The 26,361-nt window shown below is 39.7% G+C and overlaps 1 protein-coding gene across 6 annotated transcripts in view; it reads right to left on the bottom strand.

The window, feature by feature from the left end:
- The window catches only part of DMD (dystrophin), a 1,157,417-nt gene that overhangs the window by 905,356 nt on the left and 225,700 nt on the right, over positions 1 to 26,361 (bottom strand). For all 6 annotated transcript variants that reach the window (XM_075520648.1, XM_075520634.1, XM_075520658.1 and 3 more), the window contains exons 5-7: positions 26,080 to 26,172; positions 18,966 to 19,138; positions 1,810 to 1,928 (exon numbers count right to left, since the gene is read on the bottom strand). In XM_075520648.1, coding sequence (XP_075376763.1) covers positions 1,810 to 1,928; positions 18,966 to 19,138; positions 26,080 to 26,172 — 385 coding nt within the window. The remainder of the gene's footprint in view (positions 1 to 1,809; positions 1,929 to 18,965; positions 19,139 to 26,079; positions 26,173 to 26,361) is intronic.

Below are 26,361 nucleotides of genomic sequence, written 5' to 3'. Positions count from 1 at the left end.
AATTTACTTTTCCTTTGGAAAAGTTTGCAGCTTTTTATTTGTAGAGGAAAAAAAAATAGGTGGCAAGCACCACAATTTACAACACTGAATAGCAAATAATTACACCAGACATTTGGAAAACCACCAATGTTTGAGAGTTTTTCAGTTGTTGGCTAAACAACTGCGAGTATCTTTGCCAAAACCAGAGTAAAATGTCTAATCAAAAGTGACTTTTGTACACAGAAAATAACTTACTCACTAATCTATTTTAAGAAGAAAGTTCAACCAATTATAGCAAAGACTGCGACTATATCTATTCAGTTGTGCAACCCAGTTTTCAATTCCAATCTCATTCAGAGCTTACAAGTTGCATCTCATACTTTAGCACATAGCAAACCTGTTCCTCCTCCAGTGGTTCACACAAATTCAGTTCTAGAGATGAAAGACAGTGTACTAGCAAGCAATCCTGTATTGGTTTTACTGTGCATTTCTTCCACAAGTGCCACTACAGACACCCCATACGTTGCTGGTACAAGGGGAACTATCTGACTGCACGCAAGACAGACACTCAGGAGGCGCTCACAAAGCTTTTACCTATGAGGTGGCAAGTCCCTGTCATCTTTGACTCTCAGATCTTACTTGCTGCTCCAATTGTGAGCACCGCTTGAGATGCTCCTCTTTTAATTCTACACAGGGCAAAACATCACCATCTTGAATTAAACCATCTCCTCTAACAGTTTTTCGCTCTACAAAGCAGTAAGGTTACAGAGCAAAGAGCTTTATGATGTTCAACTACAGCATAAACAGACAGTTTTTTCATCTATTTCTCCTAGGTAAATATACAGAATAAAAGGTTATTAGTTCAATCTTGAGACATACCCTACTATATTTAAACATTAAGAGACCTGATGTTAAGTTTTAGACTCATTTTTACATTTTGTTGAATTCTGGTTCTTCCCATCAGAAACTCACAACAAGGTGAGCCACTGAGAACAGCACAAACATATAGAAATCTACATTTATTAGTAGCTTAATAGGCCACTATTAGGAACTGTAGGAAATTGCATAAAAATATAGCATATGGATCACGGTGTGGAAAAAGACAGTGTATATATATATACAAAGGCATACATAAAAAGGGAATACAACAGCTGTTCAACATCGCCTTGTAGTGAAGAATGTTTTATAAATGTTCTCTGAGGAAAATGCAGAAAACAGGGAAGGGAATATAAAGAAATGGACAAAATTAAAAAGATCATGTGAAAAACAAGGAAACTTTCAAACATGACTGCATAAGGGAGTACAAAAGATAGAGTTAAAGTAAAATGGGCAAGTCTATTACATGTAAGACTAAGTGATAGTGATATCAGTCATGCCATCCTGATAAAATTTCAATATACAGAAGATGTATAAGACATATTTTAAAGATATGAGTATCTATAGTTTGAATACACATTTTGGATATATATTAAAAGGTAATTTGAACTCATGATCTTTACAGAAGATATAAAAGCTGCAGATGCTCTAAATCTTTGAAACAGAAATCAGCTACTTATTGAGATACCTTTAATTCAGTGCATGCATGTTAAAACTCTGGCCCCAAAGCTGGAAAAAAACTGCTTTAGAGCATGTACATGCAGGCAGTTCTTATGCTATTTCAATAGAGGACTAAGGTAATATTAAACATAAATAAACAAAGGATTTTGCTTCAGTTTATGATTTATCTTGCAAAATGTTAAATTCTTGTGAAAAAAAGTCAAATTAATTTACAATGAAATGCATGGAAAAATTGATTTTCCACTTAGAGAAAAGAACATAATTTCTACTAACCTTCAGGATCAAGGAGTTTCTCTATGCCCAGGTGTTGCCTGGCTATGTTGAATGCATGGTCTAATCGTTGCACAGGTGACTGCTGAGAAGCAACAGCATTCCAATCAAACAGGTCTGGTCTAAAACAAAAATAAGAGGACCAGTAAGTTTCTTCTTTCTTAGCATTAGATTTAATTACATATTTTTACAGCTATCCATCAGCATCAGCTACTATTTTTTATTTTCTTAATGAAAGAACTTGTTCAATCAGCACTGGAACTAATGACGCTTGCTTTCTAATGGGTTTGCATCCTCTACTCACCCATGTTCATCACCATCACATTAACCACATTTCTTATTCTCCACTAAGTCCCAACAGCCTGTAACCTCACTCCCCCAAACCGCCTGTTTTCACCCATAGCGCTCTGCTCCTGTCACTGCCCAAAATGCCCGCAGCAGGCTTGCTCCCCTCCTCCAGTCCTGAAGAGTGCCTGGGTGAGAAGGATCATGTGCTGTGGCCATGCACACTGGGACGGGCTCACAGCAGGCCAAGCAGGGCAGATAACTGCTGAGGTAATTTTGCAGCCTTCCTCCTCTCTCCAGCCACCAGTTTTTCAGCTCACTTCACTTACTATTTCTAAGAATGTAATTGCTTCTGAGATTACCAGCTCACTGTTATATCCGATTGAAATCAGTCAACAGGTTCAAAAATTCATGACCTGGGAATGTACACAGAATAGCTACTCATGGCACTTTCTTACCAAAACCTTTAGAAAAATACACACTTTTCATATGAGTATAGAACTGTAGTCCAATCACAAGTTTTAGCTGATAGGAGCAAAAGCACTAGAGCACAATTTAAATGCTCTTGCAGGAAAAAACAGAATGACCAAAACTGAATTATAGCTCAGATAGATACACAATTTGAGCCCTTGTATTATCAGTTGCACTATTTGCAATATAAATAATGTTGATACAGTGTGATCTTTGGCATTTCATCTGAGAGTTATCCATTAGGAGATCAGAATTTGTTATCAGGCACTCTGGAAAAAAGTTTAATCAGGTATTCTGTAATTAATGTGCATATAACATGAAGAAAAGCAACTACGATATTTGTGACTGATACAGTGGTCTAAATCAGACAATATTTAAACGTATAATTTTACCCACAGATAAATCAAGTATGTTATTTACACAAATTAAAATGTTGCAATTAGTTATGACAGATTTACTTACATTTTTATTAATTTTAAAAGTTCATTTTAAACAGTCTCCCGTAGTTCTAATACATCGCTACATCATACTGTAATAATGTCAAGAGAGCAAAGGAAAAACGCCATTTATGTAGTAGTAATTCCCCAGTTATGCACCTTTGCTGTCCAATTTTTTTCTGAGAGGGGAGTGATTTACATAGTAACAATTAAGTTATTCTAACGTATTTTGCTTCTCTATCCAGAGGTTCTTAAACATTAATTAAAAATAGAGGTTTCTCCTTCCCACACGCAGAACAACATGCCGAGGCGAGCAGCTCCGATGCTGGCAGGATCTGCAGCAGAGAGCTCCAGCGCAGCACACAGTGGGGTTTCCCAGACCGGGGAACCTCAGGGGGAGCCGCGAGAGCCACCAGGAGCCCACAGCTCGTGCGACAGCGGCTTATGGGACATTGGTGGGGCCAGGAGCAATGGCAGCCAAGCCCCCCCCCACGTATAAAAGAAGGCCCTGGGGAGCGCTAGCGACCAGGAGCGCCGCCAACAGGGTGGGCAAACAGGACGTGGCGCATCAGCAAGGGCATGGCATGGCGGCTTGCGCGGCAGTTTGCATGGAAGGGCGTGCTGGAAGGGCGCTGGAGCTCTGCCAGCTCGACCAGGGAGCAATGGCATCCACCCGGCAGAAAGCCATGGCCGTTCTAAGCGCTGCACCCACCACAACTGACGCAGCTTCCCAGCCAGAGCTCCGGCGGGAACACGCTGCCGCCCAGGTGCCAGGCTGCAGGGTGTGCCCGACTCTTTAACGCCAGTATCGGACAGCAGCAGTGAGCACACCTGTGGGAGGTGCGCCCAGGTAGAGGAACTCCTCCGCTTAGTGACAGAACTCAGGGAGGAAGTGAGTAGGTTGAGGAGTATCAGGGAGTAGGAGAGAGAGAGACAGACCACTGGAATGACACCCTACTTTCCCTGAGACAGGCCCAACAGGCAGACAGGACGCATGATACGGAGGATTCCCTATCCTCGCTCCTCCTGGCTGAACACAGTGACTTCAGGGGCAGGGGGCAATGGAGACAAGTTCCTGCCTGGAGCAGCAGGCACGTCTCCTCTGTGACTATCCCACCTTCCCAGGTGCCCTTGCATAATAGGTATGAGGCTTTGCAAGTGGAAGAGAACAATAACGAAGACAATGGTTCATCGAGCTTGGAGGTGTCGCTGAGGTTAAGTTGGCCTGTGCCCTGCCTCAAAACTGCTTCCGTAAAGAAAAAAAGACAGGTCACTGTAATGGGAGACTCCCTTCTGAAGGGAACAGAAGGCCCAATATGCAGACCAGACCCATTTCTTAGGGAAGTCTGCTGCCTCCCTGGGGCGCAGGTTAAAGATATGAAGAGAAAAATTCCTGCCCTGGTACAGCCCTCAGATTATTATCCATTATTGAATTTTCAGGTAGGCAGCGATGAAGTTGCAACTAGAAGCCTGAGGGCAATCAAGAGAGACTTCAGGGCCTCGGGATGACTGGTTAAGAGATCAGGAGCACAAGCAGTGTTCTGTATCCTTCCAGTTGCAAGGAATGATGAGGCAAGAAACAGGAAGAGCCAGCAGATCAATACCTGGCTCCGAGTCTAGTGTCACCAGCAGAATTTTGGGTTTTTTGATCATGGGTTGGCATATATGTCACCAGGCCTGCTGGTGACATACGGGGTACACCTGTCTCAAAGGGGGAAAAGGATGTTTGCACAGGAGTTAGCAGAGCTCATTGAAAGAGTTTTAAACTAGGTTTGAAGGGGCAAAGGGATAAAACCAGGCTTGCTAGAGATAAGCCTGGGGATGGCATGTCAATGTTTGAGCAATGGTGTGCTAGCAAGGTCCTTTGGTCTGCCATCTCAGCAGAGGTAGGGGATGGAGATCCATTCGGCAGCAAAGACGCAGGGGTTATGGATGTCTTAGAAACCATGGAAGCGCCTGAGAATGGTCACATAGGTCACCCAAATGGTCACCCAAAAAAAGGTGACAGGATCAATAGCCCAACTGAAGTGCATCTACACCAACACACGCAGTATGGGCACAAACAGAAGGAGCTGGAAGCCATTGTGCAGCAGGAAAACTATGATATAGTTGCCATCATGGAAACGTAGTGGGATGACTCACACAACTGCAGTGCTGCAATGGATGGCTATAAACTCTTCAGAAGGGATAGGCAAGGTAGTCCTGTATGTTAGGAAGTATTTTGATTGTCTAGAGCTTAATGATGGTGATGATAGGGTTAAGTGTTTATGGGTAAGAATCAGGGGGAAGGCCAACAAGGCAGATATCATGGTGGGAGTCTGTTACAGACCACCCAACCAGGACGAAGAGGCAGATGAAATATTCTATAAGCAGCTGGGAGAAGTCTCCCAGTCGCTAGCCCTTGTTCTCAAGGGGAACTTCAACTTAGCAGATGCCTGCTGAAAATACAATACAGCAGACAGGAAACAGTCAAGGAGGTTCCTGGAGTGTGTGGATGACAATTTCCTGACAGTTGGTGAGGGAGCTAACTAGGGAAGGCACCCCACTGGACCTGTTGTTTGCAAACAGAGAAGGACTTGTGGGTGATGTGACGGTTGGAGGCCATCTTGGGCACAGCGATCATGAAATGATAGAGTTTTCGATTCCTGGAGAAGTAAGGAGGGGGGTTAGCAGAACTGCTACCTTGGGCTTCCAGAGGGCAGGCTTTGGCCTGTTTAGGAGCCTGGCTGACAGAGTCCCTTGGGAGGCAGTCCTGAAGGGCAAAGGAGTCCAGGACGGCTGCACATTCTTAAAAAATGAAATCTTCAAGGCACAGGAGCAGGCCGTCCCCATATGCCAAAAGATGAGCCAGCAGGGAAGAAGACCGGCCTGGCTGAACAGAGAGCTTTGGCTGGAACTCAGGGGAAAAAAGGAGAGTTAATGACCTTTGGAAGAAGGGGCAGGCAACTCAAGAGGACTACAAGGATGTTGTGGGGTTATGCAGGGAGAAAATCAGAAGGTTCAAAGCACAACTAGAACTTAACCTGGTTCCTGCTGTAAAAGATAAAAAATGTTTCTGTAAATACATCAGAAACAAAAGGAGGGCTAAGGGGAATCTCCATCCTTTATTGGATGCAGGAGGAAATATATAGTGACAAAGGATGAGGAAAAGGCTGAGGTACTTAATGCCTTCTTTGCCGCAGCCTGTATAGTCAGACCAGTTGTTCTCTGGATACCCAGCCCCCCAAGCTGGAAGACAGGGATGGTGGGCAGAATGAAGCCTCCATAAACCAAGCCAAAATGGTTAGCAACCTGCTACGCCACTTAGACACACACAAATATATGGGGACGGATGGGATTTGCGCTGGTTTTGGCTGGGATAGAGTTAATTTTCTTCATAGTAGGTAATATGGGACTATGTTTTGGATTTGTGCTGGAAACAGCGTTGATAACACAGGGATGTTTCATTATCGCTGAGCAGTGCTGACACAGAGTCAAGGCCTTTTCTGCTTCTCACACCACCCCACCAGTGAGCGGGCTGGGGGTGCACAAGAAGTTGGGAGGGGATATAGCTGGGACAGCTGACCCCAACTGACCAAAGGGATATTCCATACCATATGATGGAATGGAGTGATGGCGTTTGTCTTCCCAAGTAACCGTTACGTGTGATGGAGCCCTCACTTTCCTGGAGATGGCTGAACACCTGCCTGACCATGGGAAGGAGTGAATGAATTCCTTGTTTTGCTTGCGTGCACAGCTTTTGCTTTACCTATTAAACTGTCTTTATCTCAACCCACAAATTTTCTCACTTTTACCTTTCCTATTCTGTCCCCCACCCCACCGGGGGGGGGAGTGAGCAAGTGCTTAGTTGCTGGCTGGGGTTAAACCATGACAGGGATCCACCCAAGGGTACTGAGGGAGCTGGCAGAAGTGCTCACCAAGCCACTTTCAATCCTTTATCAGCAGTCCTGGCTAACCAGGGAGATCCCAGATGACTGGAGGTTAGCAAATGTGACACCCATGCACAAGAAGGGCCAGAAGGAGGATCCAGGGAACTACAGGCCTGTTAGCCTGACCTCGGTGCCAGGGAAGGTTATGGAGCAGATCATCCTGAGTGCCATCATGTGGCACGTACAGGAAAACCAGGTGATCAGGCCCAGTCAGCATGGGTTTATGAAAGGCAGGTCCTGCTTGACCAACCTGACCTCCTTCTATGACAAGGTGACCCACTTAGTAGATGAGGAAAAGGCTGTGGATGTTGTCTACTTAGACTTTAGTAAAGCCTTTGACACCATTTCCCACAGCATTCTCCTGGAGAAACTGGCTGCTCATGGCTTGGATGGGTGTACACTTTGCTGGGTAAAAAACTGGCTGGATGGCTGCTCCCAAAGAGTTGTGGTGAATGGAGTTTACTCCAGTTGGTGGCCGGTCACAAGTGGTGTTCCCCAGGGCTCAGTACTGGGGCCAGTTCTGTTTAATATCTTTATCGATGATCTGGATGAGGGGATCGAGTTCACCCTCAGTAAGTTTGCAGATGGCACCAAGTTGTGTGGGAGTGTTGATCTGCTTGAGGGGAGGAAGGCTCTGCAGAGGGACCTGGACAGGCTGGATCAATGGGTTGAGGTCAATTGTACGGGGTTCAACAAGGCCAAATGTCGGGTCCTGCACTTGGGTTACAACAACCCCATGCAACGCTCCAGGCTTGGGGAAGAGTGACTGGAAAGCTGCCTGGCAGAACAGGACCTGGGAGTATTGGTCAATAGCCAGCTGAATATGAGGGTGTTCAGGTGGCCAAGAAAGCCAATGGCATCCTGGCTTGTATCAGAAATCATGTGGCCAGCAAGACTAGGGAAGTGATTGTGCCCCTGCACCTGGCACTGGTGAGGCCACACCTTGAATACTGTGTTCAGTTTTGGGCCCCTCACTACAAGAAAGATATTGAGGTGCTGGAGCGTGTCCAAAGAAGGGCAACGAAGCTGGTGAAGGGTCTGGAGCACAAGTCTTATGAGGAGCGGCTGAGGGAACTGGGGTTGTTTAGCCTGGAGAAAAGGAGGCTTAGGTAAAAATACCTTATCACTCTCTACAACTACTTGAAAGGCGGCTGTAGCCAGGTGGGTGTTAGTCTCTTCTCCCAAGTCCCCTAGGACAAGAGGAAATGGCCTCTAGTTGCACCAGGGGAGGTTTAGACTGGATATTAGGAAAAATTTCTTCACCGAAAGCATTGGAACAGCCTGCCCTGGGAAGAGGTTGAGTCACCATCCCTGAGGTATTTAAAAGATGTGTAGATGTGGTGCTTAGGGACATAGTTTAGTGGTAGACTTGGCAGTGCTAGGTTAATGGTTGGGCTTGATGGTCTTAAAGGTCTTTTCCAACTTAAACAATTCTATTACTCTAACTTCAAAATATTAAATTTGGCTGGGGGCAGGAGGGAGAAGGGAGAGGAAACTTCAGTGATAACCTCTGTTTCTAGTCATGGATGCATTGTCTGTGATCTCGTAGAGCAGTTTGTGTACAAAAACACAGGCATTTTCAAAGTACAGATTATGCGTGCACAATTTTTTCCATCCTCCTTGTACTGGGTATGACTGGGATGGAGTGAGTGTTCCTCATAGCAATCCATATGATGCTGTGTTTTGGATTGGTGGTTAAAACAGTGTTAATAACAAACCAATTGTTTGGCTATTGCTGAACCGTGCTTACACAGAATGATAGACCTTCTCTTTTCCCCCCTCCTGTCTGCCTCCCCCAAGCAAGTAGGCTGGGGGTGGGCAAGAAGCTGGAAGGGGACACAGGCAAGACAAGTGACCCAAACTGGCCAAACCTGCTCAGCAATAAATAGTGGGATAAAGGAAGAGGGGTTGGGGCTTTTGTCTTCCAAGGTGGCTGCTGCTTGGAGACTGACTGGGCATCAGTCTGCTTGTGGGAGATGTAGAGTTACTGCCTTTACTGCCTTTGCATCACTTGCTTTTCTATTCTTCTTTCCTTCATTTATTAAACAGTCTCTATTTCGACTCATGAATTTTCTTGCTTTTGCTTTTTCTGTTCTCTTCCCTGTCCCGGAGGAGTGGGGGGAGAAGCAAGCAAGTGGCTGTATGGCTGCTCAGCTGCTGACTGGGGTCAACCCACGACACTCCTGCACCTTACTCTACAGGCATATGGATATTCAAATCTTTATTATCTCCAAATTTAACACTTTTTGGCTAGCATATGGCATAGGATTCATAAGCTCATACATCAAATTTAGCAAAGAGAACACTGTAGTAACCACAAAGCTATCTGTTATGACTTCTTTAAAAAGCTCTTCAAGTATGCGTTGCACAAATACTACAGAGATTAGGTTATACAAATATTATTCAGTGACAAAAGCTTTTAGGACAACGAAAGAAAAGAATCATATCCAAGGGATTACCTCCCCCCCTTCCCCCCCCCCAAAAAAAAGTTTTTTCGTTTGCATTTTGCATTTGGGGTTTGGTTTGAAGTTCTAATCACACTTATGCTGCTCAGAGCAACACATTATCTTCACATAATCATGACTTGTTTGGTGATACCATATTTTATATACAGGAACATGCTTTCTCTAACCAGTCAGGACTCCACTGGGCAAGAACAGTAACATTTAGAATTATTAATTGAGGAATGACACAATGTTGTCTTATTCCTCTTGAAAAACCTCTGTCATCATTAATAACATCTTAGATGTTCAAGTTCATCCAGCTTCTCAATTCCATAATTCAGGAGGATATTTTCAAGTTAATGTGTCCAGATAGGCCAAGACTATTATCATCACATCTGCCGTAGAGGTAGGATTCTCAGTATGAGACACAGAGAGAATGATTTTTTGTTGTTTTAAAAAAATACCCAAGCACTCAAACACAAAAGTTTCAATAACGAAGTTTCAGATAGCATCATGTTGTAACACCTTGGTAGAATTTGCATGCTTACTAGCTCTACTGCATATGTGTGCACCTGGGTAAAGCACATACAGCATCTCTCTTTTTACACTTACTACAGATGGCAAAAATTTGAACCCTCTGAGACACAGCTATAAAAGAGAAGTAGTAAGCTTCAGTAAGTCACTGACAGGTTTCTTATGAGTTTTCTTAGTATTTTACATAAAGAAGACAGCACAGATTCCAAGCCAACTTAAAAGTATATAGCCACCCACTGCAACTCAGCTCTGACAAGCATCAGCTTCATTAAAAAAAATTAAAAATTCAAAAAGCTCTCCCTATTCCAACAGCAATTTCACTTTCCAGATTTTCCCTTTGTTGAAAGAATACTTGAGTATACACATTGCAGTAGCACCAGCACTAGAATAAGAGTGTCATAATGTCAGCTTGAAGTGTCAGCTTCTCAGTGTGATGTGTCTAGATGTTTTGCTGGGTATATTTATGCAGCAATACTGCCAAGTATGATTGCAGGAGATATTACAGCCCAAAATATTAATAATTGTGGTATATGGCAAATAGCTTTTAAAAATCCCTGAAACAACACTGAAACAAAATTTCAAATAACAACTATTATTAGCTTTCTAGGGAGTTTTAAATACAGGGGTAAGCAGGTATGAAATAGTAGAGAAAATAAATAAAATTTAATACTGATTCTCCACCTTCGTCTGCTCTCTCTGTATTGTTCAAGTTGTACAAAGGGAGAGGAAATTTGTCCTCACATCTGCAGCTTGTTTCACGTCTGACAGGGAGTAAAGCCAAGGACACATAACTAGCAGTCTTCACTCCTCTCCCTGAACACATATGAGCATATGCATGTTCAAAGAAGTTAGAAGTAACTAGAACATGGTGAACTCCATCTAGCCACTCACTGATCAGCTAAAACAGCACTGATCTTGTATTAGTTTACGACAAGATCATGGAGACCCAAAATTGAAAGGATTAAAGGCTTCAATTGAGAAGTTCTGTATTGTAAAATCAAAAGTTATATCAAACACAAGGTAATTTTTGTACCTGCAGTTCTTTCCTATAACTAGCAGAAAGAAAAAAAAAAAAAAAAGAAAAAGAAAGGGGAAAACAAACCTGAAGCTTTTCAAAATATATTTGCAAGGAAAATAGTTGGTCATAAAGCATAAAAGGGACTTTTTTTTTCCCAAACAATTACATAATTTATGGTGGATATAGATCACCCAGGGCAAGAAAATTGAATCTGGAGTATACTAAGGCCAAACAAAACCAGACATATCTCTACACAGAAATTAAAGTAATGGATAAGACAAACCACAGTTACTACAAAAAGCAACAGGTTACGATCCAATTTAAAGCAAGCAACAAAACAAAACTCAGAGGCAGCAGACAACTATGTCCAGCAACTCCATTCCACCACAGCGCTCTGTTCCTAGGCACAGCCCCTATCAGCGATACAGAGTTTCATGACACATCTTCAAAGTTTACTCTTATTTTTCCTCACAGACCACCTGCTAAATCTTTGTCAAAAATGGAAAGCTAATTTTCATGAGTGCAGATATAGATATTATGACCAAATAGGCCCCACAAGAGCTTATAAGCAGTGAAGAAAAAATAAACAGAATTTCTGAGTGTTGGTTTCTTTACTTACTAAAGAATATGTTTATTCATTCAAATAAGTTTTTTTCCATATGAACCTGAAGTTAATTCATCTGAGATGCATATGGCAGTGAAACTTGAAGAGGTAATGAATTTTGCAAAGGTGTAGATTCAAGAAAAGTAAGAGAAACAAAGCGTACACTCTAGAGGGAGAGCTCTGAAGGAAGGAAGTGAAACGTTTTGAAGATACTTTAACATCACTTAGCATCATCTTCATTTCTTCAGAATTTTTGTAGTGACTCATTTCTAAAGTATCACAAGACTTTAAAACAGCAACCTTTATAACTTATGTAACTTTTGGTAAATTACACAAAGTTAATCAAGAACATCACAAAGAAACACCATGCATGTTTTAATAGGCCATTTTCTTAAGCTGTATTAACATCTAGCTCAGGTTGTAATGCTGTTAGAGTTGGGCCATGATAAAATAATTTAGCAAAAGAGCAACTTACAAATCTAATTCACAAAAACTTGCCATCAGTGTATGTAGAAAGGAGCCATATTTAGATTATAAAAGTTACCATGTCCTTTTCAAGAGAAAAATTGTGGGGTTTTTGTTATTCTAGTTTTATTTATACATGAAAATCTTGTATATGTCTTCAGTACTCTCACAATTAAACCAGGAGCCAGTAACCAGCATGTAACCTAGTGACTCATTACAATGAAAGTATTTTCACACCTCTTCATACCATTACTTTTACTTCTACTTTTCCTTTCACTTATTGAAGACAAACTTTTGCTTCTTCTATCCAGGACCATTTTTTAACGTCATTTTCCTTCTCCCCTCCCCATTCTGCCACCCTGAAACAGAAACAGCTGCAGTGAAGTACTCATCTCTAAGGCAGTTGCCTGGCCTAAGTTCAAGCATTTTAAAGAAGCAAGGAGGAAGCTAATGAATGCCACTTGTTCCCACTTCAAAATCCTGATTAAAGGGCCAGGGGAAAAAAAAAGCCTCAGCAAAGTCAGAGGAAAGAGGCAAAGATCTCTCCCATACTCATTTGGAGGGAAAAGATTACAAGAAGTAAATGGGGAAAGCTCTCTGTGATCTGGAGCCTGAAGTAGGGAGAGTTTCAACGGTAGCAGGACTGACCTTTCTTCCTTAGTAAAATATTTTAGTTTCTGTATATTCCCAGAGTGATGGTGCCACTCCACAGCTGCTGCCTTGTTTATTCAGTTCAATGCAGAACATACCGTTCAAGGAACCATATCCCAACTTTATCTTTATATTCTGAAAATTTGCACCCTGGGCTCACTGATGTGCCCTTGTACCTTTGCCAAGTAACCCGTGCTCCACTGCTCCTTACACTCAGTATTAAAAGCAATTGCTAAAGAGCCTAAATGTCCATAGAGAGATGGTGATTACACAAATGGGAATATCTACTCAAAGTAACCCCTTTGTAAAATGGCAGAGAAAGGGCATTAGAAATATCTGATTAAAACAAGACAGTCAGCCATAAGCAAGTGAATGGTGGGTTAAGACTGTAAGAGATAAAGCTTCCCACTGAGAGTGCTGCTCTCACAGTGTACTACGTCTACGTAGTTAGCACTTCATGCTAGTCTCTTACTTTCTTTTAGTCCTTCAAGGAGGCGCTGAGAATATACATCCAGATACAAATTCAGCACTACTGTTTGAAGTGGTTTTTGTTTTGTTTTGTTTTTTAAAAAAAAGCCACCTACCCATCACTGAAAACATTATATAAGAGAAATTAAAATATCACCACTTAAAGGATAGGGATTTTCTTGATTTTGTTTCATTATTTAAGGCATGCAGTTATTTCATTATTATCAACCATCAAAGTAAAAGGAACCATATTAGATCTTTTTGGTGATTCATTTAAAGCCAGTATCCTCTCCTTAATAACAGCATTTAAGCCTTCCACGTCTCAGGAGTTTAAGGAATTTTGGAGTTGGAGTCATGGTGCTTGTGCGCATATATTGTTGTGGGAATTCAACAACACTGCCTGAACTCTTTTTTCCTCCATTCTTGAGCTTTTTGCACTGAACCACGAATTAAGATGATTTAGTACTATCTAGGATGTTTTTGGAGGGCAGATACCTATACCTAAAATATAACAGTGGTATAAACAGAAGAAAGACCAAGGTATAACAACTTTCCAATGTGTTTATTCCTTGACAATGAGGACCTCAACTATGACTATGATGAATATAATGATATTTTCTATTATGCAGTGGCTGTCCTCAAATGTTTCACACAATCACTCAGCCTGGATACTTTATGGTGAAACAGGTAAATACTATTTAGCAATCAAATTGAATTATATACTTAGAATAGCACACGAACATGATGTAAGAGAGGCTGAGGGGTTTGGTTTTTTTCCTTTTTAAAGACCAGATGGACATATGGAATATATTGTTAGTAGCAACTCCAGAGTGTGTTAACATCAAAACCAAGAAGAGATGTTAAGTCTATCATCTCCCATCTTTATCTACTCAATTGATTTCCTCCTGCTTTTCTTCTCCTTTCCCCCTCCCCACCGTCAAAAGGAGCTGCCCACAAACCTAGTGCAACAAAAATGTAACAGAGGCTGTAAACTGAGGCTGAACATGAAAACTGTTGAAAGATAAATCAAAGACACAAAAAATACTGCAAACATAAGATAGTGTATACTGTTATTTATTTTAAAGTTTGTACGTATTCCCTTCAAAATTATTTGCCATTATCTGCTGTGAGCTGCAAAAAGATGTTTGCAGAAAAGTTAATTTCATTTCCCTGAAATCACAGTAAAACAGCGTGACTAAAAAAATTTCCTACTTACTGTATGTAGTGTTTTCTGAAAGCAGAACGTTAATTAGATCTATTTCTAGTAAGTTACAACTTAAAAAATTGAGTGCTCAGCCAATATTTCAGATGAGGCAATATAGAGACTACAGTGTAGTGTATATTTTGATGCAGTTATAAAAACAGGCTTGAATTATTTTTAAAAGAAAAATTTAAGTGTAAAAATACTAGTGTGGTTTAGATACACAGTAGGACTAACCACAGCATGTAGTAACTGATCTTAATAGCTTACTACTTTATGCCAAATACTATACTTAACATTATACCATAAAAGTATTATGAAGCCCTGTTTTTAAAAGCAAATGAAATAGGACTGAGTTTAGAAAAGAAAATTTAATATTTGCGTACTGTAAGAGACAGATTCCTATAGATGTCAAAAAGAAATAACTTTAATGCTACCAGGAAACTTTCCCTCACTTTCAGAGAGTCTAAATACTATGTAAAAATTTGGCCAGCATCATTCTTTCAGTGTTGGAGAGATTTTTGTTTGTTTTATTGGCATTTTTTTGGTAGCAGACAGTCTAGGAATTGTGCTAAAATTGGCAAAAAATACACATACCAGGCACCAGGTCCACCATATGAGTTCATTATCATACCTGATTTTCAAACTATGTCTAGCCTTTTTTCTGACTAATTCTGCTTCCAGTCCTAAGAACATCTAAATGTGACGAAGACTGCTCAAAGAAATTACAGCCTGAGAGTCAATGTGGAAGGCTTATGGCTCACCTCTTCAATACACCTGAAGGAAAGTCTAAATTCAAAGACTTCGGTGTCAAAAGGAGAAGCTACTATTTGCAGTAAAGACTATTTTTGACAATTAAATCATGAAAGTCTTTCAAATTTCAAGAATGACAAACATATGTTTAAAATCATTAAAAATGATTTTTTCCACCAATGTATTTTATATATGCACTAGGCTACTTCCTAAGTAACCATAAAGACAACTGTAGCTGTTCTGACAGAGCAACAAATCCTTGTTTTTCTTCAACAGCCCATTTCAATATAAAAATTGCTGGGAGAAAGAGAGGTACTGAAAGGTATCGTAGAAAGGGACAATAATGAAGGAGGAAAAAAGACAATGGAAAAAGTGAAGAAATGCAATACAGAGGAATAAACTCAGAGGAAGACAGGAAAAAGAAGAGAACATCTGGACCAAACTTTATGGAGAACAAGGAAATGGAAAAGAAACAAGTAGAACAGGAAACTGGAGAAACAGAAAATCAAACAGGAAAAACAGAGGAGCTAAATTCAAAAGTGTTTGTCTTCAGAGTGCTTGTCATTGCATGTAAACCACAAAATATTAATAAAGCATAGGATGTGTGAGACACCACATTTCTCTGAGATTTCATGTAAACTGGTGTTGATTAACTTTTCTTAAGTGTATATTCAAACTGTCTTCTTTAGGCACGAAGCCAAGACACTCTGACACCCAACAAGTAGGTACCTGCATTTTCGAGTGACTAAATTAGGTGTCAACGCTTAGAGAAGGCTTTTTATTCTTATAGGATAGAGCTAGGTGCTCCTGAGCACTCAGAGTGCCTTGGTGTACCTATTTTATTGATTGCACCTTGAATCTTGAAGGGCAATTCAGTGCTCCTGCATACTGAGCATGAAGTGCAAAGTCACCAAAAATCAATATAGAGGACACACTAAGCACAGAGGTTCTTCTTAACAATCACTGACCCAGGGCTTCAGAAAACATTAGGTCTTCCTCAGACTTTTGCAGAATAACTTAGTGTTTAAAGTCCAGAAGAAGACAACTGGTGTGTCTTGGAGTCCTGGAGACTTGCCTCAGGGAATCTGAATGCACACTTGCCTTTTCCCAGACCAGTGCACTAACTCATCTGGGCAAGAGACAAGACTTCTGTGGAGTAACTCTTTCTCACTTCTATTGAAGATGCAGATTTTCACTGTGCAGAAAGCTATGCAAGATTTAAGGCAGCAGACACAAGAATAGTAAAAGCGAGCTTAAGTTTTGCAGCCCTGTTTTAGAAAACCTGAATAACGTGCATAAATTGTAGTGAGCAGGAAATGAATGTTCACAACTGGTGAACTTCGCACTGCACGGAACACAGTAGTGCATAACGTATGACATATAGACACTTAAGAGATTTGTCTAGACAATCCCAATGTGGCTTAGGCAGGCAACTGCCTTCCCCAGCCAGGGACTACTCCTGAATAAGAGCCTCTGGTTCAGACTTCTGGAGCTCTTCTTACAAAGCAGGACAAAAAGGAATTTCCAATTACTGTTTTCAAACACCAGATGATATTACATGGTCCTGTAGAGCACACAATCTGAATATCTGAGTATCAGATACCCTAATCAGGAACAGGCAGTCTGATATTGTGTCTAGGTGAAAAGACGTGCCACCACTTTGGCCTTCTGCTGCACTGATTTGCTGAAAATGAAATCAAGGTAGTTACAATGACATAGAGTACTACTGGTTTTAGCCTTTGAGTCTACAGTAATACAGTAATAATTAGTTATCCAATATAATTTCAGCATAACTATTTTCTGGCAGTTTTGAAATAAAGTATTTTCCCTTTGAGGTGCATCTATTTTTTCTTCCCCAGCTGTATCCAATGCAACAGAGGCAGCACTGTACCACCAAAAGTAGTAAGAATCACTCAGTCCTTTTGTATCACGGAGTTCCTGTGTGACTTAAGTAACCTGGTGTTTGAGTTAAAAGCAGCATTTTCCCACTTAATAAGGCTGTGTGTAGACAATGCTTTAAGAAGACAAAAAGGTATTCATGCCCACAGAAATTATGTGTAAGCTCCCACACTGTAAAAGAGCTTCTGTGAAGGTAAGTGATGCAGACAGAAGAGTATCCCACACAAAGCTTTTCTTTTTTTTTTTTTTTTAATGATCTACAAGTATGGAATCAGATCACTAGAAAGAAAGAGATTCATTGATTTCTACAAGATAATTGCATTCTTATATTCAGGGCCATCAGAATGAAACCACTTATGAAATAAGAGACACAGCAAATTAAAATTAGAAATTATCATCAGCGGAAATAACAAAAAAAGTAAGTTTAGAGAGTGTTTGAAAAAAAAACCACTAAACCACATTTTACTGAATGACCAATGAATAAAGTAGTTATCAAAAGATAGTGACATAGTCACTATAGTTTAGTTCTTTTCTTATTTAGCTCCCCAAACACAGTTCTCCTAATACCTGCATAAACACTTGCACCAACACCAAGAAGGTGTGAGCGCATCAACAGCAGAGTAACAGCAGGATCGTGGGAAAGCCAGTTGTTAATGTTATAAATACTGAAAGCAGGTGAAAGACATACGTGAAGCCCTTTTAGAGTATAATAAATTCTTCCTTAAGATAATGCCTCATTCCTTACATTACAACCAAACAACACTTGTAATTGAAAGTTCCTGGACCTTAGTTCAGTCAGATCCACTCAAGGCTCCCAGGCATATGCCCAGTGAAAAAATGGACTCACAGCAAGAGATGCCTACTGTGCCTGGGATGGTGGTGTAAGGCATAGCGACTGTAAATGGCTGTCAGTCTTCGGACTACAACAGCAGTAGACTTAATCAGACAGTTTCATTCAGAAGCCATTACATGAGCCAGTGAAAATTTTGGAAAGAAATATCTGCAGCTCTTCACTGCTTAAGTTGGAAGGTATATATTGTCTCAAACTATGCTATTAGAAGTATTTTGCTTTATTTTATTTTAAGCCTTTAATGCAACTGAAAAAAAATGGCGTGATGTGTATTAATATCTTGTAAATCCCTGTTGTCTCTTACTGAACAGAACATACCCATTTAGCTGTTCAAAAACTCAACTGACTGATAATTTGGAGCAGTCAGCCACCTTGCAGGACAGCCCCCTTCAGGAGAGAGGTATAGAAGTAGGAGAAGAGAGATTAGGAGGCTTACCACATTGGAAAAATAAGTAATGCTTTAAAATCAGTAGTGGCAAGAACTAAACCTTTAAGATAGATTGGCTTGCACATCTTCCTTAAGCCAAGTGCACAGAACCCCCAGAGAACTCTGAATCTCTAAAGGTAGAGTTGTATACTGCATAGACTAGAACAAGACAACTTCTGAGAGAGGGTGAAAACTCAAATCAGCTGGGGGAACAACATGAAATGTTTTGAAAACAAAGGCTATCTTCTCCAGCTGTGTCCTTTCGAGGCAAATCCATACCTTAAATCCAGCAAATCTCAGAGGCTTTCAACAAACACTACATTTTCCCCCTCTAAGTCCCCACAGGAAAATCTCCTTCTCCATCTAGGACAACCTCAAAGGCCTAGTTTTGGATCTATTCCTTGCTCTTCTCAAAAGCTTCCAAGCCTGTACTCTTGAGACTACCTACTTGGTATATACACTCTGAAATTCCAGGAAAGGATCTAATCTGGGCATATTTGGTTGCGCTGTGAAAAGCTCAGACCCTCTCCCTCCACAAGAGGATTCAGTCTGACACCAAACACAGCACCTAGGTCAAAGCAAACAGGCGGCCATTTAAGAGAATGCTGAAACACACACACAGGAAGCAGCTAAAAACCCCACATAATAGATACACCATCCTCAAGCCCCGTTACAGCAATCTGTTACAAGCTCACTGAAATAATGAAAACTTAGTTTTCCTACCTGTGACTGTGGAGGAGTGCATTGAAAGCCAATCCATCAGACCAGCTACTGGTGAAATTGATAACATTGACCTGTGGGTAATTACGAGTCGATTGGCGGACCCAGCTCAGCAGAATCTTTTCACTGTTTGTCTGCTGCAGTCCAGCCATGATGTTTTTCATTACATCTTTGACCTGCGATAAGAGACAGAATTTCATCAATGACTGAACTTACTCATTAAAAGCCGACTTTTTTTTTTTTGACACAAAAAAACCTTCAGTTGCCTAGATTTAAGTGTTAAAGAAAAACCTCCTAAGCAATTACAGAACATAATTTGGTGTCACAGTATAATGATAGCAGTCAAGTCTGAATGCTTAAAGACAACTGATATTGACTTGTTGGTCACCATTGCTGATGCATTCAGTACATTCATCCCTGTGCCACATGAAACATTCCATGCATGAACACACAAGGCACATTTGTTTGCAGCACTTAAGGGAACCGAGTTCATTCAAACTAAGTATTTCTCCTTATGGTTTTCTTTGCTGTGGAAATATATCCTTAGTTAATATGATACATTACAGCAAAAGTTGATAAAACGATAAAAAGCATTCTTCTCTCATTGACAGAGTTGAAATATGTACCAAGGCAAAATAAATGTGCTCAGTGCACAGTAGACAATGTTTTTGACATAAATGTGCAAACTACATTTGCATACATGCACTTGGATGAAAAGTGAATTTCACTGCATGTATTAAAAGAATATTGTATATGTTTCATTTAAAAAATTTTTTTAATGAATAGTTAATATTCCTCTTTCATTAGAGAAAGCTCACTGACCTACAGTTATTATTTTATAAAAAGCCATTAATTCTGAGGGCTTCTAAAAATAGTAGCCTGGAGTTTGACATAATGAAGTTGATTATATATTTCTTAGCAACTTCTTTACTACTGAAAAAGCACCCAAAACTTCTATTAAGAAATCTATAATTTATTTTCCTGTAAAGTAATCCCTTCTAAATCATTGCTTTCTCCATATATCTTGTAAAGATTAGCAGCTCTTTTAAAATACTCCCGAAGATATAATTTAACTATAATGTTGCTTATTGTTGATTATTTGCTTATGGAGTATATAATTTCACTATAAATCTCCACTTGAATTGCTCTGCAGCCAGTATCCGTCAAAGAACAACATTCAGTGCAGAAGCTACTTTATGATAAAGGATGGGCCACTTTGAAATTCTAAAAACCATAAGATAACATGCAGAAGATGTAATCTCAAAGAATAATCAACAACAACAAAAATTAATTACTGCGTTACTGTAGAAAAAAAAACAGATACCATTTTATTGTTCAGTCTGATGAGTTGCTTGCTAGTTTCACGGTCATTAATTCAATAATTTGAATAAGTAAAGATATGAATTACTAAAAGAATGTCTTGTTTTTACATCTCAGATGCATACTACCTAAAGAGTATCAGTGCCTTCAACTTCCCTTTTGAGACTTAGGTATAAAGTTAACTTTATATGATATTAGTTTCTGAGATGGGAGGAGAAACTGATCCTCTCTAAATTTCATGGGACACATTCCTGACTTTAGTCTAAGACTGTAATTTGCAGCAATGAAAATGAATATAAAATTCTGTCAGACAAGAATAGCAGCATTTTACAGTTGCCTCCATTTCTACACCAGAAGACAGAAAGTAAAGTGTTTAAGAAAATTAGGAAATATACTCTTTAGCTTTGCTTCATATGTCTGAGTAGCTATTTTGAGTATCTCGTTAATATTTTTAGTGTTTTCATCATTGAGAGCTGCCAAAGTAGATTTACTTAATTCAGCAAGAAGCTAAGAGATTTGCCTCCTGTATTTCCAGGCAAAGACCCTTCACTACTATCAAAATATAACATTTTGTTTTTCATGAATCCAGGTGCTAAAAAGAAGAAAAGTTTTGAGATTAGCATCTATCACACCAAACTTAAACAATAGGAAAGACTAGAAAATAACTCAAATTTTGGTAATGGAAAATTGTCTGATCCAGGATTTCATTGTTCATTTTGGATTTTTATCATGTGCTTGTATTTGCAAACGCTGATTTATCTGAATAAGGAAACTGTAACATTTGAAAAATACAACATACATTTGTATAAAAGGATAGCTGAATGAATGCAGAAACACAAGATTTAGAAATATAAAAGTTCATAACATACAGAAAAGATCAAGTGTTTGAGTTGACATTAACATAAGAGAAAGGAGAAGTATGAACAGGGGAAATTAGGCAAAAACAATAACACAATGTGCCGTCGTCAGGAAGGCAATTATTCAGAAGAATCCAGGTGATGGTTTTCCTTTTGATTTAAAGAGTCACAGCCAAAAACTTATCATTTATTTCTACTTTTGAGTAAACAAATACAAATAGTTTCAAACTCATCTTGTTGAGTTTAATATGCTAACAATGAATAAAGATTTACTCTCATTTTCCTGCATTTCTCCGCAGAAGTGAGGACTGTTAAATGTATGATTTTTTTGCTGTCTCCTAGGGAATGGCAGGCATTTAAAACAACGAAGTAAAAGGGTCTGAGCTCATCCTGAAGGCTGAGGTCACTTCCCATTCAGAGAGAAATGGTGGAAAACTCCACTCTACAGCTGGAGCCTCCTTGTCCTCCTGAGTGCTCCGAGGGGCGCCGCCATCCCTCCCACCCAACCTGGCACCTCGGCAGCGCCGTGCCATGCCGCACCGCACCGCACCGCACCGCTGCAGGCGCAGCACCACGCTGCCCACAGGACGGCTGGGCCCTGAAGCAAGATCAGCACTGAGTGGAAAAGTGCTGGCTGACATTGAGGTTAGAAGGAAGCTTTTTGAAGGCTTCTCGGTTAATATGTACTGTTCAGAAACAGTAGTATGTAGAGATGTGTTCACGTCAGCCTGAAGAGCTTTTGGACGGATAAGCTCCCTCAGCATCCAGGCTCAAAAACCACAGCCATTTCTAAGTGTCTAGCAGGCTCTGCCTCTTGCTGTCAAATGATGAGTTGACATCTGATACTCATTTCTTTGTTACCTCTCCTTTCTAATGCAGTATATCCTGGTAGGAAACAAAGCTTTAAGGTGTAGGAAACTCCAGCTTCCAGAGAATAGAAATACTTGCTCTTCCTGGGGAATGGACCTATACTACAGCAATAAGATTCAATTTTGAATAGAAGGGGGGGAAAGGGCAACATAGACACCACCAAGATGACTTCCAAAATGTCAAACAGAAAGCTGTGAACAGAATGGGAGCACTGCTATTCTTGTCACCACACTGAGAAGCGGCCAAAAGCAGCGTGCCCAGGCCTGCGGCAGCAGATCTCTGATCTCCCCGCTGTAGGACCACGTCCTGGAGTCTGTGCATGTGTATCTGTGTGCATGTAAGGTGACTACGAACACAGCACGATCTCAAGCTTGTACTACATCTGTTTCACCTAAAACCAACAGTTTTATAAGATTGGCATTTGGCTTCAGGATGCCAGCCCCTAGAAGAGAGGGAGCGAAGAAGGAGAGAATCTAAAAAAGTTATTCTCAAAGTAAGGTGTTTTCATTTTTCTCAATCAAATAGGGACCTTACAGCTCCCTGACAGAATGACTTAGTATTTTTTACTTGCTATATTTCAGGTATTCTGACTGCATAGATTACTTTTTTAGCTAGAATCCACTAAATTCTTTCAAAGCACATTTTAAAGAACTCTTTTAAGAACATTTTCACAGATGTTCAAGACACCTGTCAAAGTAAAGGATATTCTTTGCTCATTGATTCAAGGTGGATTGACAGAACTGTTAATATTTCATTTCCACCATTATAATTCAAAATAAAATAAAATGGTAATTCCAATTAAAATACTGGTTCTGCAACAAGTGCAGAACAGGCCTGATGCTTTTAATAGGTCTCCAAATGAGGCTGACTTACTGTTGAAAAACACCTCTCTCTGAAATATTTGCCTTATGTACATGCCTATTATTTTGCTTTTTTTCTGAAGAAAGTCATGATTTTGGCTGTGACTCTTACCAAAGATCTTTTTTTAGGGTTTTTTTTTTTTATGCTTTACATGAAAATAAGTTTGCTCTTAAAAACAAAACAAAACAACTTGCACACTGCAATACAGAATGTTTTTCCACTCTTAAGAGTCTTTGTCAAATGTAACAGTTCAGAAATTAATGGGTTTGTTTTGGTTTTGCTTAAATGTTAATGCTGCAGTGAGGCTGGGATCACAGAACTGTGAGAAAGAGGGCAGTGGCTTCAAGGAAATAAAACCTCTGATAGATTCAGTACCATAAAGGGTTTTGGCAGCAGGTGCTCAACTCAGAACAATGGTTCAATTTCAGTGAAACTTTTAATAATAATCTGAAAAACAGGCCAGATAAGAAAGGACACAATCACCACAGGGGATATGGAAAGCCACAAGATTTCTACTGAACAGAAATAAGAGTGGCAAGAATGAGTCAAATCTTGCCTGCTGCAATGCCTCTACCAATGGGACTGCCAATATCCATTCAGGCTGCACTGCCTCATTATTCCTTTCATGCACCTTTCTTCTATCATCTCTCTTTTTTTCTTTTGTTTTTTTTTTTTTTTTTTTTTTAAGATTTTACACAAAGAGATTGACATTTTTGTAAGAGATGGTCTGGTTGTCACACGTAAATAGAGTTCCGTCCTAATGTGGTCCTGGCTGCAGGATGTGAAACTGGAAAAAGCTGCTTGCCTGTTCATCTGCAACAAAATAACTGTCCACACAACTCGTATCTTTTTTTTACATGGAGGCAGATAAACTTCCTCTGGGTGATTCTTCTCAGGACTGCAAGTTCTTGGAATCAGAAAGTGAAAGGATTTTCAAAAGCAGCATTGCACTATCAAACACAAACTGCACTAGTTAGCATGCACTAAATAACTAGCCTGTGTATTATTATTTATTTTTTTAGTCCCACAGACTACAAATAAATATAGTAGTCTTGATAAGTTATCATAGCTAATGAGATGTTTTACCCAACTGTAGACAACTGGCAGATAAGTTTGGTGGCCCTGAGTCCATAATTTAGTCTTTAACAACAGCTTGTCATGTTTCCAGCTGCTTACTGCCAAGAACGATCTGTGATAGGCAAAATGGTACCAACAGGAAGAAGCACCCATTCTTAAGAAACTTACAGCCTTGGTTCACCAGAAGTGCTGTCAATATGTAAGATACTACCAACCTATAAACAGGGCAGAACAATCATGAACATATTCTAGGTCACACAAATCACTTCAAAACTTGAAAGAAAATCTGGAAAAGGACAAAGATCTTCTCCACAGAGCTGTAAATAAGCAAATTCACTTTGAACTGTTCCAGTCCTTTGAGGGAAATAGGCAGCAAACCAACATCTCCTGAGTTTTGTTTAAAAAGAGAAAAGCCAAAGTATAAATCTGGCTTTATATTATTTTTTAATTATTCATCATTATGCAACATCAACAGGGTAATTATATAATAATGGCTCCTTCTTGCCAACCAGGCTTTAGCTACTCTTTAGAAAAGAAACTGAAATTGAATTCTAGCCAAATTAGGAATTTATTTACAAAATTTTGAATAAAAAGAGAAGTCCAGAACATGCAGGTCACTTCCTTTCAGTAATCCACAAACAGATCAAACTGAAACACAGAACTCAAAGTATAGACTAAACATGGACTAAATCATTATTACTATGCCAAGGAAGTGTCACACCTTTAACCACTGCTTTGTAAATATGATCGCTGCATTTTTCATACATTGGTAATTCAGCTGAAATCATTGGTACCATCACAGCTGCTGTCACAGTTATCACTAGGCTCAAGATGAAGCTTGAAACGAATCACCTATGTACTGCAAGCAAGCAGTACTCTAAGAGCACATTCCTGCTGTCAAAAACCTCACCAGACTGTACCAGGGAACATGTGTGCCTTCTGTGTGTGTGCAAGTATGTGTTGAGAGGAATGGTGGAAAAAGCTGGAAGAAAAATTAATAAGTAGACAGCTAACACTAAAGCACATCTTTAACACTTTGCTTCAGGACAAAATATGAACAAATCAAAATATGAATTTGAACATGAATAGTCGTCTCAGTCCGTAATTCATATAAATTAAAACACAGTGATTCAAGGATTATTGCTAAAAGTTGCACAGCTAGGTTTCATATTCCATCTGCTCGTAATAAGTAATTTAGAACAATGTTATGCCATTAAACTAGGAATATTGGAATGGGAGACAAAGGAAGAAGTGATTTAACTATTTGCAGCTTTTCTCTGTTTCTTTCACTACAACATGTCCTGGAAAATTAGAAAAAAAAATGTTCCCTACTTCAATGAATGATGTACATGTGATTTTTGATAGGAGTGTTTAGTTTTTAATATAAAGTCTTTTAGGCTTTGTTTCCCACCATCTTTGCCTGTAATGCTATGAAAAACTTGTAGATTATTGCTTGGGGAACAAAGCCAACACAAATGGACAGACTCAATCCAGATTCATACAAACACACAGACTCAGAGCATCTAGATGTCAGTTCTTTTTAAATTTTTATTTTGCTGCTGTCTCAGAATTTGTTTACTTAAGTGTCCTCATCTACCATGTTGGCTTTTACGAGATCTATATCATAATCCCCCCTTTCTCTCTAAAGGGAAAGGAAGCTAAATGAGCCACATCTGCTTCAATAAATTGTCAGAGTAGCAGCTTTTTAGTGTTCTAAAAATAATTCTTGGCAGGATGGGTCAGCAGCAAAAAGCTACAAATGTGATTATTTCATTAAAATATGAAAGTCACTCTTTCTAAGATACGAAAAAGAAAAGTGACTATGAAAGCTATATATCCACATTGGCTTTGTCTATCCATTTTTCTTACTATAACTGTATTATATATTCTCTTGCAGCATCTGACTGTGAAATTAGTCGAAAGAGCTGCTGCTAATGCTCTAAAACCTATTTTATCTTCTTAAGATTCTTAATATGCTAGATAATATGTAAACAGACTGCCATAAAACTTGCTGATTTAGGACATTGTTTGCAATGTCTATGTTTACTTTGTAGGTTGTGGCTAGATAATAATGGAAAAAAGATCAGTGGAATAGAGGTACTACATGGAAAGTAAGCAGCAGTGCCACTCACCTGCCAGTGGAGAATTATATTCCAGATCAAACCAAGGGTCAGCTTATGATTTCCATCCACAATGTCTGAGCTACCAATATTTACCAAATCAACCTATTAAAGAAACAAAAAAATATTTGTGTAAGATTAATAGCAAGCATAAGAGCTTGGTGTTACTTTCATAGATTTGGTGATAAATTTTCTTTGTGGTGAGGGAGAGGGAGGGATGGGCTAAGGTAAACATCTCATTTGATTTACGTTGTTTAGTAAACATCCAACTCATGTTTTATAAATGGCACAATT

Source organism: Mycteria americana, chromosome 1 (assembly GCF_035582795.1).
Source record: "Mycteria americana isolate JAX WOST 10 ecotype Jacksonville Zoo and Gardens chromosome 1, USCA_MyAme_1.0, whole genome shotgun sequence".
NCBI classification, from domain to species: Eukaryota; Metazoa; Chordata; class Aves; order Ciconiiformes; family Ciconiidae; genus Mycteria; species Mycteria americana.
Note: the sequence above shows the minus strand (reverse complement) of the source record. Positions and strands in the feature narration are given on the sequence as shown.